We start from the raw sequence: 16542 nt of genomic DNA, 5'->3' as shown, positions 1-16542 counted from the left end.
CAAACTTGTTGTATGGAGCTGAAACCCTCTCATATCGGTTTAGACTTCAGGACTGCACGCTCATGGATTTGACTTATAGATTCCTACACTGACATATGTCAAGCTGGCATTACTTGAAAACTAGCGATAGCTGTAGGATGATAAATTGAGAATTAACGTGCTGTGGAAGTGCTGTCAGCCTTTGGATATATTTTAAAAATGAACAACTAGAATTTGATATGAGGAATGTGAGCAAGGCAGTAAAGTTGTACATGATATAAGGTGACTTCAGATACTTGATATTAGCTGTAAACCTGGCTGTTTGTAAAGAGAACAGGCATAGTAAATCACTGTCTGGAGAAATTCTGACAGCTTGCCATGTGTCCAACCTGTATTTTTTTTTTCTCCTTTAAGGTGTCTGATTGAGTGCCGTGAAGAGTACAAGTATAATGTAGAAGCAGTGGAGCTGCTGATCAGAAACCACCTAGTGAACATGCAACAGTACGACTTACACCTGGCACAGGTACACCCTCACACGTTTACCTGAAGACAGATTTACTCAGTGTATGTTGGTTCATGTGTGTAGCCTTGTTCTGTTGTTACCTTCAAGATAGAGAATAGATTATTTCACCCCTAAGCAAGGGAAGTGCACAGCTTGGCAAATGATAAGAATCAGTTTCTCATTTGTGCCTCTGAGCTGCAAAAAAAAGTGCTGCTGCAGGCTGATCTGTGTCCCTTTTCCTTTCCAGTCCATGGAGAATGGGCTACACTACATGGCAGTTGCATTTGCCATGCAGTTAGTGAAGCTGTTGCTGGTGGATGAGCGCAGTGTCAGCCACATCACTGAGGCTGACCTCTTCCACACAATCGAGACCCTAATGAGGACCAGTGCACACTCCAGAGCAAACGCACCTGAGGGGTAAAAGACAGTGACACAGTTATTTCTATAGTTCAGTGTTGTTAACTAGTTGATGCTTTTTACCATAGACTAAGTTAAACACTCGATCAGTGATTGATTTATAAATGCAAGACAGACATGGGACACTGTCCTCAGAAACAATATTTTAAATTAATTTTCTTTTGTTTTCTCAAATTGATACCACTCTCAGCAAAATGATGAATCTTGTATAACAAAAAGATATCTCTGATCTTATGCAATTATTTGTCCCCACCCCCAGTCTTCCTCAGTTGATGGATGTGGTTCGTTCCAACTATGAAGCCATGATTGACCGAGCCCATGGTGGGCCCAACTTCATGATGCACTCTGGGATCTCCCAGGCGTCAGAATATGACGACCCTCCCGGCCTGAGGGAGAAGGCAGAGTACCTGCTAAGGGAATGGGTCAACCTGTACCACTCTGCTGCTGCTGGCAGGGACAGCACCAAGGCTTTTTCTGCCTTTGTTGGACAGGTAAACCTTATAGTCCTACCAGCAGAGTATGGAGTTAAGAGTTCAGTGATATAAAACACAACTGGATTATTTTATTTCGTTGCTTTGTTTTATGTTGTCATACTTTTTGAAGTCGTGTTTGGATAGTGCTATCTATTACATTACTGTACACTTTTTACCAAATCTCAGAATGAACCCTGTATAAACTGATCAAGATCATTTGTTTATGAATACAGTTATAACTGCTCATGTCGCTTAATATTCCCAGTCATATGTTCCCAATATTGTCCCTTTTTCAAAAATATACATTTGCAGTATTTGGAAAACATTATCTCTTGATCTCCATTTTTTTTTTTTCATTTTCTTTAACCCCATCCAGATGCACCAGCAGGGCATCCTGAAGACAGATGATTTGATCACACGGTTCTTCCGGCTGTGCACAGAGATGTGTGTGGAGATCAGCTACCGGGCGCAAGCTGAGCAGCAGCACAACCCAGCAGCCAGTGCAGCCATCATCAGGGCCAAGTGCTACCACAACCTGGACGCCTTTGTCAGGCTCATTGCCCTGCTGGTCAAACACTCGGGAGAGGCCACCAACACAGTCACTAAGATCAACCTGCTCAATAAGGTAGGTGTTCAGAAAACCAAAGTACAGTGTAGTTCTCTGCTTCATCATCTAGTTGTGCAGTGCTTCTAAAAAACACGACTGTCAGGGGGGTACCCAGTAGCTCACCCGGTAGAGCACATACCATTTATCAAGGAGTCATGACTGCAGCGTCCTGGGTTCGAATCTGAGCACAGGTCATTTGCTGCATGTCATCGCATCTTTCTCCCCGCCCTTTTCTGTCTGTGGCTGTTGTTGCTGTGTTCGAGGACCAAATGCTCACTGTGATCCCGATCACTGCAGGTGTGCAGGGTACTGATCCTCTGTCTGTTCTGACTGGTCGTCTGTCTGTAGGTGCTGGGTATTGTGGTCGGGGTGCTGATCCAGGACCACGATGTCCGTCAGACAGAGTTCCAACAGCTGCCCTACCATCGCATTTTCATCATGCTGCTGCTGGAGCTCAATGCCCCAGAACATGTCCTGGAGACCATCAACTTCCAGACACTCACCGCCTTCTGGTAGGACACGCACACAAACCCACATAGATTAGCCAAATCTGAAGGTTATCCCAGAACCGGGGAACTGGCTGGGTTGCTTATGTCAGCCTCACAGTAAATGGTGAAGTGGGAAAGTTGTACACACAGAGGTGCCAGGCTGGCCGGGAAATGGCACAAGAGAGTAGAGCCCCCACACTATAAACTGCGTGCGCACACCTTTTATTGAAATAGACAGACTTTGAATCCTATATGGATCCTCATTGGGCCCAAAAATGGCTTTACAGTAACTGCCCATAATGATAAAAGATCAAACGGAGGGGAATTGTGCAGGCTAGGCAGAAATTCAAGTGTTTCAGATTCTAGGCTTGGCATGAACTTATTGGCACCTTACTTGGCACTGAAAGGTTTGTCCTTCCCTCCAGTAACACCTTCCATATCCTGAGACCCACCAAAGCACCCGGCTTTGTCTACGCTTGGCTGGAACTCATCTCACATCGCATCTTCATTGCCAGGATGCTGGCACACACACCGCAGCAGAAGGTAAACAAGAACTACAGAACTGTATCTTTCACTCTCAAACACACAGCCAGTATTTTGAGTTTGTTCTTGGCAATACATTAATGTACCAAATTTGCTCATTTTCCCATAATTTGGATTCTGGTTCAGTAGACTAACATATTTCTCCACCAACAGGGTTGGCCCATGTACGCGCAGCTGCTGATTGATCTCTTCAAGTACTTGGCCCCATTCCTGAGGAATGTAGAGCTCAATAAACCTATGCAAATCCTCTACAAGGTGCACCCCTTTTCTTTTCCTCTGTTTACCTACAGTAAATATTGCTGCCATGTGTCATTATTGGTTGAAGATGAAATCCTACAATTTTCTTACCTACAAATGGTATTTCTGATCTGCCATCTTGAAGTCCTTTTTAAATGTTGTGATTGCAAGACATGTATCTAAGCTGTTTGCTTCTCCTGTCTTTGCTTGTTATTTGCTCAGGGCACCCTGCGAGTGCTCCTGGTCCTGCTGCATGACTTCCCGGAGTTCCTGTGTGATTACCACTACGGCTTCTGTGATGTTATCCCACCCAACTGCATCCAGCTCCGCAACCTCATCCTCAGTGCCTTTCCACGCAACATGAGGCTCCCTGACCCATTCACACCCAACCTCAAGGTAGAGACGGACCACCACACACACACACACAGATCAGTGGCTAACCACACTGGCAAGTGCTTTTAAGGCACAAGACACGGCAAGCCCAACAGTTTGGTTTGCATCTCCTCACGTCTCCTGCTGAAGGGACACACCACACAGATTACAGCTGATGGCAAACATTCTATGTAGCAGATAAAGTGTTCTGCAGCTGCTGATTACGGCTTTAGGAACACGGATTATAGATATGCAGTGGGAAATTTGTGTTATGTGTGTTTTATTTATTTATTTTACACCATAAGCTGTGTTAGCCAACCAATTTAAAAAGGCTTGGCCAGCTGTAGTTGGTAAATAGATAGATTTAGCTACATACTACATAGATTTGCATGTTGAGCTGCTGTGGCAGAGTGTATCAGAGGACTGGACTGTTGCTGTTTGACATTGCCAGCACAACTTTGACTTGGCTCCACCTACAGGAGTGGGTCTCTGGTTTTGTTATGGCCTGAATTGTTTTAGAAGACTTATACTTGGGTCTGATTAATTTCTGTCTTCCTTCCACACCTGTACTGCAGGTGGACATGCTGAGTGAGATCAACATCGCTCCCCGCATCCTCACCAACTTCACCGGGGTCATGCCGTCCCAGTTCAAGAAGGATCTAGACTCGTACCTGAAGACACGCTCACCTGTCACTTTCCTCTCTGAACTGCGCAGCAACCTGCAGGTAGTGTTAAGACCTCAGCAGGTTGTTGATTATATGTTAAAGGCTCAATTAATTTAAAAAATATGGCATAGCTACCTGTCATCCTCTTAAAAAGCTAAGAAACACCTTGTGCCCTCTTTGTCTTACGGAAATGATTCTGAATCATTTCTGAAGTATTAATCACACCATGCTACACACCATGACCAAGTCCACATTTTGACAGCAATCAAGAAAATGATCCATCTTGTCACTTACATTTAGCATCTACGTCCCCTCATTTTATTTTCCAAAACCCGAGACTTATGTCCCACATGGCATAGTTTTTCCTTTTAACCTACATCCTAAAGGGGAACTGCATTGATTATGCAAGTTGACTGAAACTCTTAGTATTTTCACTTGTTTTTTTTCCCTTAACCTTCACAGTCAAGCCTGTTTTACTCACCTAAGTTTGTCCCTGTTTTTGAGTCAAATCAAACAACACAACAAGGAAAGTATGTTAGTTCAAAGTAAACAGAATCAAACTGTTAAAACTTTCTGGTCTCACTTGGTGTTTCAGGTATCCAACGAGCCGGGAAACCGCTACAACATCCAGCTGATCAACGCTTTAGTTTTGTATGTGGGCACTCAGGCCATCGCTCACATCCACAACAAGGGCAGCACCCCCTCCATGAGCACCATCACACACTCTGCACACATGGACATCTTCCAGAACCTGGCGGTGGACCTGGACACAGAGGGTAAGAGAGTCACTTCTCCTCCCAGTAGACAGTGCAGAGAAGCCAGACGTCATGTTTAACTGTCCAGCTGGTTTTAGGGAAAGTGCCACATCCAGATCTTAGGATTTGTTAAATTTGAAGTGGTTGCTAGTTAACTTGTAACACTTTTTCCCAACAAACTTAACAACCTTAGCATTTGATTTTACAGAGGTCTCAATGTTCAAAATTTAGATTACACTTTCAGAGCATAGAGTGACTTCATTTTGTTTGTTTTTCTCCACAGGGCGTTACCTGTTCTTGAATGCGATAGCCAATCAGCTTCGTTACCCCAACAGCCACACCCACTACTTCAGCTGCACCATGCTTTATCTGTTTGCTGAGGCCAACACTGAGGCCATCCAGGAGCAGATCACCAGGTCCGACTGTTTTCAGAGTTCAAAATTCACACTGTTGGCTGAGTTCAGTGTGGGTGTGTGTGTATTCCTGTTTAATGTGTATTTGTTCATCCAGTAGATGTAGTAACTAAACCTAAAGTACTGCTCTGTGCAGGGTCCTGCTGGAGAGGCTGATAGTGAACAGGCCTCACCCCTGGGGGCTCCTCATCACCTTCATCGAGCTGATCAAGAATCCTGCCTTCAAGTTCTGGAGCCATGACTTTGTGCACTGTGCCCCCGAGATTGAAAAGTAGGTTCACTCTTGTTTTACTCTGAATGCTCACAATTCACTTGTGTACATGCCACTTGGTGCCAACTTTTGCTTGCTGCCTCCAAAATCCCTGTTGATGTGTTTAGAAAGTGCAATTAGACATGACATTTAATCCTGTAGCTGTGAGACAAACCCCGCGGTGAAAGTCAGTGCTGTACAGTTGAGAAAATATTGACCTTTTCATTAAGAAAGTCCTTAAGATTGAAATAATTTCAAATCATTTTATTTTGATATACAGTGGCCTCGGATGTAAAAACCTGTCATCCTTTTTGTCTCCTCAGGCTGTTCCAGTCGGTAGCCCAGTGCTGCATGGGACAGAAGCAGGCCCAGCAGGTGATGGAGGGCACTGGTGCCAGCTAGCCTGGGTCCCAACCAACTTGTAGCTTATGGGAGAGCTGCCGCAGCCTTGACCCACCCCACACACACACACACACATGCACACACACCTCCTTTACTGTTGGCACTGGACAAACTGGCAACGACACACTTCTAAATGTGGATAAAAGGACTACTGCTCACGGATCTAGAGTTTGACTTTTGTTTTTCCCTTTGGGGCTGGATTGAGATTGAGCGAATGCGTTGGGACATGCTGTTTAATATAATTTTTTGATGCTTTGATGTAAATATTGTGGGGGAAAAAGGGAGAGTGGGAGAGTAGCTAAAGTGGAGAGCGATTAACGTGTCCAATAAAATGTAACATGACATGTAAAGACATCTGAACATATTTTCACTCACTACCAAAGCCCTTTGTTTGCTTCCCTCCCACAAGATCAAGTTTTTGTTTCATTTTTTTGGCATTTTGATTTTTTGCTTTCAGAGGCTGAATGGTAGGACTGAAGGAAAATAAGCTACCTGCTACTTTAATTTCATGCCTCCTTCCCTGAACTGGACAGGAAAGTGTAGTTTGGTCTCCTGGGCGGGGTGGGGGTCTCCCAGTGTGTGTGTGTGTGTGTGGGGTATGGGGTGTGGTGGTGGAGACGTGCTGACGGATTTAACCATTTGAAATGGGCTCTGAAAGCTTCTCCCTAGCACTTGTAAAATTGTTGAAAGTGAGGATGATGAAATCGTATCTTGACAATTTGTACAAAGTTCCAAATTGAAGAACAACAAAAGGAGGACCAATACAGCCCATTTTGTAAGGATTTTGAATGTTTTGTAAATGTATTGGTCCGTGTGTTGTATTTTGTAGTCCTTTCTAGTTGCCTTTAGTTCTTGCTACTTAACTGCAGTATGCATACATACAGGAAATAAAGCATTCAAAGTGAACTGCATCTGTGGTTATTTAGGAATGCAAGAATGGCTCAACAGTTCTGATATGCTGGATGTGGATATTTCAGTTTTCATCCAAGATAATGGCAAACGAAATGTAACTTAAGTGGATGGGGTCTAAGCATGGTCTTGAACTCAATGAACAGCAGAAGAATTTGAATTAAGATGTGATTTTAGAAGGTTAAAATGAACAGTGCTTCAATGTCAACTTCAGGTTTCATGTAGGACAAAAAAAAAAGCGATGCTTTAATATGGGTTACCCTTTGAAACAATCCAACCCATGTTACATGCCTCAGGGACCACGGTTTGTCTTTATTGCCGTTGCCTATTTTTAATTAACACATGGCTTTACATTTGTCATCACACAGAGCTTATCAACCTGTCAGACATTTTGATTATTGTACACATTTAAAAGATAGTTACAATTTTTTTCTCTGTTTACCAATGAAGGGAAGACAATTCCAAATATCACAACTGTAACATACAGTTCAGGAGGACAAGACTGCCACCAGATTCAGTTTATAATTTTGAAATTCGGTGATTTTGCAAGATAGGCGATCTCAGAATCCGGAGTTGGCACCTGCACGAGAGAGGTTCATCTCACTTCAACCAACATGCACTGAACGTTTTAAGTCTCTTGGACGTGATATGTAGGGGGGAAAAATGGATATGTAGCAAAAAAAAAAAAAAAAAGAAAACCTAACAAAATGCAAAATAGCATGTAATCCACACAGATGAAATGGGCATGGCTGACATAGATACATTCATCTGGACCCAGGAAATCCAGGAAAACATGAATTTTATTCATATAACTTACAGTTCAGGAGTGATGGGCCAAAATGTAAATATGCTATTATAGCACCACCATGTGGCCAGTTGGTGTAATTTGTGTTGCTGAGGTAGCGGATGAGATTTCCGACCTACCGATGTGCCATGTTTGGTTGCTGTGGATCTTCTGTTGTTGGAGATCCAGATACTTTTAGCAGAGAAGTAAGAACAATAATCCACAAAATCATCTTCCAAAAATACAAAATGTGCAGACTTATCTTGCAGTGTGCCTTTTCAATCGAACACTACGTCACTCTCAAGCTTTGGTGAGCTCCATCAGTCTGTTCAGGATGCTCTTCTGTCCGTAGCGCACCTGCAACGCCCTCTGCTGCCTGGAGCTCAGTGCTGCCAGCGCCGCCTTGTCCTCCACTAGCAGCCCGTCACGGTCACCCTCCCCCCCATCTTCCCCCTCTCCATCCCCCCTGTAGGAGCTCAGAGTCAAACGGGCGGCCGCGTGGACGAGCCGCCGCCACGGGGCCTTCAGTCCGGGCAGACCCTCATTGGAGAAAGCGAGGGAAATCTTCTCGTCCTCATCCTCGTCCTCTTCCTCCTCCCAGCCGTCGTTCTTCCTGAACTCCTGGAACTCCTCCTCTGACATGCACAGCACCTGCAGGCCCCGGCCCCCCAAAAAACATTCTCAATCCAGTTGCCATCTCTAACTGAAAACATTAAAAACATTTATTTAAATTTCGCCTAACAGCCAAGCATCAAATTATAGCCAGTCTTAAACACTTAGTATGTTTACATGCACACTAATTTTCCAATATGACAATATTCCTAGTTTCATGAGTCATGTGATCATCATATCCCATTTGGATATTTCTAACAGGGCTTCTTTCAGAATGCAGCATTTTCCAATTAAGACCTGTGTGATATTCCAGTTTTAGCAGCATTCTTCTGGACATGTATACAGCGCAGTCAGACTATGCGTCTCAGTTACTGTAGTTTACGATGCCAACAGTTTGCTGGGGTGGAGATGCCTCCACAAAATAAAAGCCCACATTTCTGGTCAGAAGGAGACTGTTTAAACATCATAAAAGACTTGGATGTCGACAGGTTTTTGAATATGCACAAATATAATGTCGACCTTTTCAATAAGGTGGCTGAAGGAATAAGAGGTTGAACAAGTTGGAGTCTGCACAGCTGCATGTAAACGGGAATATCAGTGGAATATTCATTTTCATTAGCCATGAAAAGGGCTTGGTAGGAATATTATTCAGATTAAGGGTTAGGAATATTTTGTGCATGGAGACAGTCACCAGGGTTCTTTTATTGTCCCTTATTTTATTAAGAACGATGAATGCCAGGGCCATTACAGGAGGTACGCTGTCTGCAGCTCTGTCTGCTCTCTCACCTTCAGCGAGGTGTGCAGCTCGCTGTCGGTGAGGCAGCCCTGTTTGCCGAAGATGAAGGCTGCTTTCTCCCCCAGAATGAGACGCAGTGTCGCCCCCTGCTGCTCCAGCAGCCGCCGCTCCGCGTCAGACTGAGCACCTGAGGAGGCAAGGAGGGGAAAGAAAAGTTTATGATCACAGAATCATCCCAGAACAGTGACCTGATCATCCATCAGCATGAAAAAGGTCAAATCAAGTCAAAGCAAATTTGTGTATCTAATGAAGGCAGATAAATATACTTAAATGTTCTACAGAATGTATGCCCTACCAATTCATTTATTTAACACTTTGCAATATTGATATAAACTTAATATTCAGGAAGAAAAAAAAAACTGGAATCACTAACTTGTTAATTAACCGAGCAATATTCAGAATTACAGGCATAATATGAATCTGTCCATTAAGGATGTTACTACACATTTATGGTAAATATTATATTTATGGGTAAATTCTTCATTCATGAATGTTTTTAACAAAAGAACACCTCTCTTTGCTTTATATTCACGCAAGTTTATTTCTCTGCACCACCAAGACACCGCCTCCCTCCTGCTGTCCACAACGTCCTCAAAGGAAACCAGGCAGCAGGAGAGCATCTGCCTTCAAGTCTGATCGAGTTCCTCCTCAAGACAGCCTGTCCTCCACCAACATAACGTCAAAAACGACAGGCTGCAGGCTACCTGGCAGCTCAGATGGTCTAAGTTCACACCGTATAAGACAGATGACTGGGATCACACGTTAAATGCATCACATCCTGTGTTTTTACGATGCCAGTGATGCTCAGCCTCTCCTGTTTATCTGAGGCTTGATTCTGCAGCCCGTGTTGTGTTCTGCCACCGGGCCTTTACTCTTTTGTCTGCTAATTCCTATGGTCTCTGTTGAAGTGCGTCACTGTGAAAGGTGCCGGCCTCGGCCTCGTCAGTCACCTTGCATGGCGGCTCGGTGCAGGTTGGCCAGGGGGACGTCGGCCGTGTCGTTGCTGTTGCTGCGGTGCGTCTCGGTGAAGCCGTACATGTGGAGCAGCTGCCAGTTGGCCATCTGCCCGTACGTGTTGAACACCTCCTCCCCCCTGCGGATGGGCCGGACGCAAACCATCTTCAAACTCTCCTGAGAAACACACAGGATGAGGGGAGGAGGGAGAGAGGAAGAGGACGAGAGTGGAGAATTACAGGAAATGAGACAGAGAAAAGTATAACAAAAACATCTCTGCTCTCTAAATGGGCTTGATTTTAAACAGACAGAAGCTCCACACTGGACCTGACAGTCGCGTCAGCTGGGTCACTAACACATCAGCCACACTAATGTCATTCACAAAAGCAAAATGTGTGACCAGGATCATTCTGCACCAGGCATAACACTGAGAGAGCACAATAATCATGTGATGGTTGGTCCTGCAGAGTAAATGGTAACAAATTATTCATGTATTTTATCGTGTCTGCTGGTTCCCACGGTGGGCGTGGCCCCTCACCGGTGTGTACTCCAGGTTGGCGTTGTGATTGGACACGTGGTTCAGCATGTCGGCCATGGGAACCATCATGGGCGGGTTGGGGGCCTTCTCCTCTTCATCCTCCTCGTCCTCCTCATCCTCCTCTTGGGGCTCCTGGAAACTGCAGAGATAGAGAAACACAGATGGAGCAGGAGGAGGAGGAGGAGGAGGAGACCACAGAAGAGAGAAGACAGATGGATCCAGATAGTGTGTGTGTGTGTGTGTTTCAGCTAACCTGTAGGCCATGACAAAGGCCACCAGCTGTGTGTACAGCTCCAGTGTGTGTGTTTTGGGGTCCCAGACATCAGGGTGCCTGCTGATGAAGGGCAGCACCACGTCTGTGTATTCCCTCTGGATGTTGGTCAGGTCGGTGTCCACGGCCTCGGGGATCCCCGTCCCCCTCAGCAGCCGCTCCCGCTCCTCTTTGGACCTGAAGGCATCGAGAACCACAGCGAGAGCTAAACCTCTGACAGCAGAGTCTTAACCATGTTTTCCTTTCATCATGCAGCAGGAAACCCAGCCTGGATCTTTAGCTCGCTGCCTTCACTGCCGACCCGGCGACATCAGAAATACGGCGACTTTCCATGAACCAAAAGCCCCGTGCCGACTCTACACCTTTCTCTTTCCAAGGACCCGGCATTCTTGCTGAGATTTTACACGTGTATTACAGAGCGTTTCTCACCAGAACATGGGCTGGTCGAGCGTCCTGAAATCAGTCCAGAGAGAGAGGTATGGGCTCCAGTGGGACTGAGGCGACGTGTATTCATGCAGCAGCGCCAGCAGCAAGGGGACCCAGCCCGACAAGCTCTGCAGAAAGGATTTATCTGAAAAACAACGAGAGGAAGTCAGGCAGAGAGACACAGAGATCACACTGAGCGTGGAAATGACTCCACTTAATGTAAATGAGTAGCCTTGGTGTACTTGTAGTGTTTTGGGTATTTTTTTTAAGTCAGTGATTTGACTTTTCCTTCACTGTTTATTGCTGCACCATGTAAAAGCCCATCCATCCCAAAATGAAAAAAACAAACTGTTTCCTTTCCCAGTGATCAGTACATCAGCAGAGGAGGGAAGAGGAATCTCATTTTTCCACTTCCAAGAATTTTAGAATTACATGGAAAAGATCACATGAATGCCATTCTCTTTGCTAGAAACGTTTTTAAAATTGCTAATTATTATTTCCAGCTTGAGAGTCATGCTCGTCACCTTGCTCCAGCAGGGCGGAGATCTTTGTCGTTCCCTGGTGGAGAAGAGCTGACCTGGGGATGGTGAAGAGAAGCTCGCCCTCCTCTATGTCCTCCTTAGCCAGCATCCCATAATCTGCCACTGTCCCCTCTTTACTCACACACACCTGAGGGGGGGATGGGGACAACACGGTCAAATAGTGTTTTCTTCAAAATTCAATTATTCTAAAACAACTGGCATGAAAACTGAAGTCACACACTGAAGCACAGTACATTAACAGCATTTTTTATTTCCCTGCACACTGCCTTAATACTTGCAATGAACTTAATTTAGAGCATAACCTGATGAAGGACTGAAGACTGAAACGTGTTCTGAACGAATTTTACTGCCACTCTTTATTTTCCACAATGATTTTAAACCCGTTTTCCAATCACTCCAGTAGGTGAACTGACATAACCCCGGCTGTCTGAGGGATCCAACTGCAGGTTGTGATGGCATTTACCTTGTCGCTGAGCACGAGGCCGACCCTGTCGCACCACTGTAGGAACTTCTGCAGGGGCTCCGGCTCTGAGCCCGAATCCACCTGTCAACCAGGCGGTAAGGTGAAAAAATCATCAAACATCACACAACATGAAGGACACGGTGCACCATGGTCTACAGGAAAAGTGTGCACAATGACTATTTGACTAAAACTGGCTGTCTCCTGCATTCTGCCAGTAATAAAGTAAATATGTTGTTTGATAACTGAGACACAGCCTGCCATGACTTCTCAGCTGAATGTGGCTTTCAGTTGTTACAACGGGTAAGCAAGATGTGATTTTTCCTGTGCTGTGACATCATAACCAAAGACTGAGAACAAATCACTTCAATAGACTCAGAAGAAATGTCACATCAATAAAGAGATAGTGATATTCAGAAATCAAAGTTGGTAAAAACACAACCTGTGTGGCAAAATCACCTAAAGACAACTGGTTAGCTTTAGATACGAGAAATCAAACTGTGACAGGCATGAAAACTAAATGGAATCACAAAGTCTTGAAGATCATGCAGATACTTACCAGAAGATACGATATTTATGCACTACTTAAGCCATGATATGATACTATTGCAATTTTAAACATTTTGCAAGATGCAAGTGAAATTTTTCAACATCTGTTTTATCTTAGTTTTCACTTCAATCACTTTATCTGCAGAAAAACGGGACTGCCAAGCAAACAGACTGACCAACTGTGTCATAAAAACCTCTCATAAATGTTGCATCGAGTCTCGGCGATATAATATTGATCCTTGGTGTCTGTGCATCAATACAATATTGTGATACAATGCTGTGTTGAGTTTTCCACCACCCCTAACAGCTGCAGTTAACATGTATTATAATAAAGTTTGAGGCAGAAATATGTTTTTCTTGGTTGTAATGTAAAAGTCAATTCATTTTCACCGTCTCTCCTCAGCAGTGAGTGATTTCAGTGATTTCAGCTGCTTTATTTTGACAGATCCTGAATCTTACAGAACCAAGATGCTTTTCTCCAACCTGCAGCAGGGTTGCCAAGTCCGCGTTTTTTCCACCAAATTGGGCTACTTTTTAAGTGTTGCCGCGGGTAACAAATTTTGTCCGCGGGTTGGGCTTGGGCAGACCTGTGGCATACAGATGATGAATAATGCCTATGAAAAAGATTTATATTTTGAATGACTAATGAAATCTGCTGCCACGAGTTTGAGCCCACCAGAGAGATGCTGGCCTTGTTCAATCCAGTTCTGTATGACAGGGACCAGGGCGAGGGATCTCAACATGTCTAAAAAGAAACTGGACAGTGCTGTAAATAGTTCAAGTTCATGGAGTTTTTTCCCGTTCTTTTTTATGTTGGAGACAGCCAGCAGTTTAACAGGTGAGCTGAAATGATTTTCAATTGCCTTTGCCTGGGAAATTGCCTCTAATGTTTATGATGTTATTTTATAGATATTATAGTACATTTTGCAATTATAGCAATGCTGTTGGACTTTAAAAGCAACATATATGGATTTTTATGGGCATATTTTTAGTTCTGGTATTGGCTGATTTTTGGGCCGTTTTGGGCGGGTTTTGGGCTGGTTTTGAGTTGCTGTTTGGCTGCTTTTGTCTCACAGATCTGGCAACCCTGACCTGCAGTTCCCTTGTGATCAATGGAAATGTGGACAAACCAGGAGCTGCACGCCGCCTCATCTACAACACTGACTCTATTATCTATTACACTACTCTTTGATTATTGATCAGTGTTCTTTACACCCGTCTCCTAGCAACGGCGTCACCGGAAACGCACCCCAGTGACCTCCACATGACAGAAAGGCTTTTAGGGATTATTTTAGTGAAACGAAATGGATCATTTGCCTAAAGTCAAGTCAAGGGGCTTTACAAGGCGTATCTGTATAGCCACCACGCACACTGCTTTTTTGCACCACTTTCCTCCACATACAGCCTGAACACCACCGTATAACCACACACATTCTACCATACTAACGTTAAAAAAGTCGCTTTCTCTTGAAATTTTACTTCAAGTTAAACTGCCACATCAAACTAGTTGGCAGACAGCAGGAAGGCTAACAGATAGCCGTTAGCTAAGCAGAGCAATGCTAACGGACAGTAACGGCTGCTTGGTGACGTAACATGAATTCAAAATTAACGGCTCAAGAAGATTCGTTTTTTCTTCTTGTTGGTCTAAAGTGGATTTAAATCTCACCTTGGCTCTTTTAGCTTCCGTTGCCATTTTGTGACAACACGTGTTTCTCAACAGCCGACTGCGAAAGGAAAGTTAGCGACTTTACTGTGACAGGTTACATCCGGTTTTCACAATAAGGGGTCGTCAAGACGTGGTTGCCGCTGGCGACTTTATTGTCAAACTACGTCCGGTTTTCAAAATAAGGTGTCAACACGGGGTATACAATATACAGTACAGGCCAAAAGTTTGGACACACCTTCTCATTCAATGCGTTTTCTTTATTTTCATGACTATTTACATTGTAGATTCTCACTGAAGGCATCAAAACTATGAATGAACACATGTGGAGTTATGTACTTAACAAAAAAAGGTGAAATAACTGAAAACATGTTTTATATTCTAGTTTATTCAAAATAGCCACCCTTTGCTCTGATTACTGCTTTGCACACTCTTGGCATTCTCTCGATGAGCTTCAAGAGGTAGTCACCTGAAATGGTTTTCACTTCACAGGTGTGCATTATCAGGGTTAATTAGTGGAATTTCTTGCTTTATCAATGGGGTTGGGACCATCAGTTGTGTTGTGCAGAAGTCAGGTTACTACACAGCCGACAGCCCTATTGGACAACTGTTAAAATTCATATTATGGCAAGAACCAATCAGCTAACTAAAGAAAAACAAGTGGCCATCATTACTTTAAGAAATGAAGGTCAGTCAGTCCAGAAAATTGCAAAAACTTTAAATGTGTCCCCAAGTGGAGTCGCAAAAACCATCAAGCGCTACAACGGAACTGGCACACATGAGGACCAACCCAGGAAAGGAAGACCAAGAGTCACCTCTGCTTCTGAGGACAAGTTCATCCGAGTCACCAGCCTCAGAAATCGCAAGTTAACAGCAGCTCAGATCAGAGAGCAGAGAAATGCCACACAGAGTTCTAGCAGCAGACCCATCTCTAGAACAACTGTTAAGAGGAGACTGCGCCAATCAGGCCTTCATGGTCAAATAGCTGCTAGGAAACCACTGCTAAGGAGAGGCAACAAGCAGAAGAGATTTGTTTGGGCCAAGAAACACAAGGAATGGACATTAGACCAGTGGAAATCTGTGCTTTGGTCTGATGAGTCCAAATTTGAGATCTTTGGTTCCAACCGCCGTGTCTTTGTGAGACGCAGAAAAGGTGAACGGATGGATTCCACATGCCTGGTTCCCACTGTGAAGCATGGAGGAGGAGGTGTGATGGTGTGGGGGTGTTTTGCTGGTGACACTGTTGGGGATTTATTCAAAATTGAAGGCACACTGAACCAGCATGGCTACCACAGCATCCTGCAGCGACATGCCATCCCATCCGGTTTGCGTTTAGTTGGACCATCATTTATTTTTCAACAGGACAATGAGCCCAAACACACCTCCAGGCTGTGTAAGGGCTATTTGACCAAGAAGGAGAGTGATGGAGTGCTGCGGCAGATGACCTGGCCTCCACAGTCACCGGACCTGAACCCAATCCAGATGGTTTGGGGTGAGCTGGACCGCAGAGTGAAGGCAAAGGGGCCAACAAGTGCTAAACACCTCTGGGAACTCCTTCAAGACTGTTGGAAAACCATTTCAGGTGACTACCTCTTGAAGCTCATCAAGAGAATGCCAAGAGTGTGCAAAGCAGTAATCAGAGCAAAGGGTGGCTATTTTGAAGAAACTAGAATATAAAACATGTTTTCAGTTATTTCACCTTTTTTTGTTTAGTACATAACTCCACGTGTTCATTCATAGTTTTGATTCCTTCAGTTAGAATCTACAATGTAAATAGTCATGAAAATAAAGAAAACGCATTGAATGAGAAGGTGTGTCCAAACTTTTGGCCTGTACTGTATGTCGTTATTATAGTTTGGTATTTTTCCATTAGTTTTTGGTTTTATTTCATATTTTTGATGTGTTTTCAATTCCGTTAATTTTCATTTAGTTTCC

At 44.1% G+C, this 16542-nt stretch overlaps 2 protein-coding genes across 13 annotated transcripts in view; one reads left to right on the top strand and one right to left on the bottom strand.

Moving 5' to 3' along the window:
• Nucleotides 1-7009, top strand: part of cnot1 (CCR4-NOT transcription complex, subunit 1) — a 29785-nt gene extending 22776 nt beyond the window's left edge. For all 12 annotated transcript variants that reach the window (XM_030052792.1, XM_030052782.1, XM_030052791.1 and 9 more), the window contains exons 37-49: nucleotides 394-502; nucleotides 729-898; nucleotides 1158-1389; nucleotides 1748-1996; nucleotides 2327-2490; nucleotides 2892-3009; nucleotides 3163-3264; nucleotides 3469-3642; nucleotides 4194-4343; nucleotides 4879-5059; nucleotides 5322-5454; nucleotides 5588-5722; nucleotides 6025-7009. In XM_030052792.1, the coding sequence (XP_029908652.1) occupies nucleotides 394-502; nucleotides 729-898; nucleotides 1158-1389; nucleotides 1748-1996; nucleotides 2327-2490; nucleotides 2892-3009; nucleotides 3163-3264; nucleotides 3469-3642; nucleotides 4194-4343; nucleotides 4879-5059; nucleotides 5322-5454; nucleotides 5588-5722; nucleotides 6025-6103 (1996 nt within the window). In that variant the 3' untranslated portion in view covers nucleotides 6104-7009. The remainder of the gene's footprint in view (nucleotides 1-393; nucleotides 503-728; nucleotides 899-1157; nucleotides 1390-1747; nucleotides 1997-2326; nucleotides 2491-2891; nucleotides 3010-3162; nucleotides 3265-3468; nucleotides 3643-4193; nucleotides 4344-4878; nucleotides 5060-5321; nucleotides 5455-5587; nucleotides 5723-6024) is intronic.
• A 286-nt stretch (nucleotides 7010-7295) lies between these two features.
• setd6 (SET domain containing 6, protein lysine methyltransferase) lies at nucleotides 7296-14727 on the bottom strand. The gene is made up of 9 exons (XM_030052793.1): nucleotides 14611-14727; nucleotides 12399-12479; nucleotides 11918-12062; nucleotides 11397-11538; nucleotides 10950-11144; nucleotides 10697-10835; nucleotides 10155-10335; nucleotides 9195-9331; nucleotides 7296-8447 (listed from the first exon to the last, which is right to left on the bottom strand). The coding sequence occupies exons 1-9, from the start codon at nucleotides 14635-14637 to the stop codon at nucleotides 8097-8099; spliced, it is 1398 nt and encodes a 465-aa protein (XP_029908653.1). The 5' UTR covers nucleotides 14638-14727; the 3' UTR covers nucleotides 7296-8096.
• Between the last annotated feature and the right edge of the window lie 1815 nt (nucleotides 14728-16542).

Source organism: Myripristis murdjan, chromosome 6 (assembly GCF_902150065.1).
Source record: "Myripristis murdjan chromosome 6, fMyrMur1.1, whole genome shotgun sequence".
Lineage (NCBI taxonomy): Eukaryota > Metazoa > Chordata > Actinopteri > Holocentriformes > Holocentridae > Myripristis > Myripristis murdjan.
This window is presented reverse-complemented; position numbering and strand designations above follow the sequence as displayed.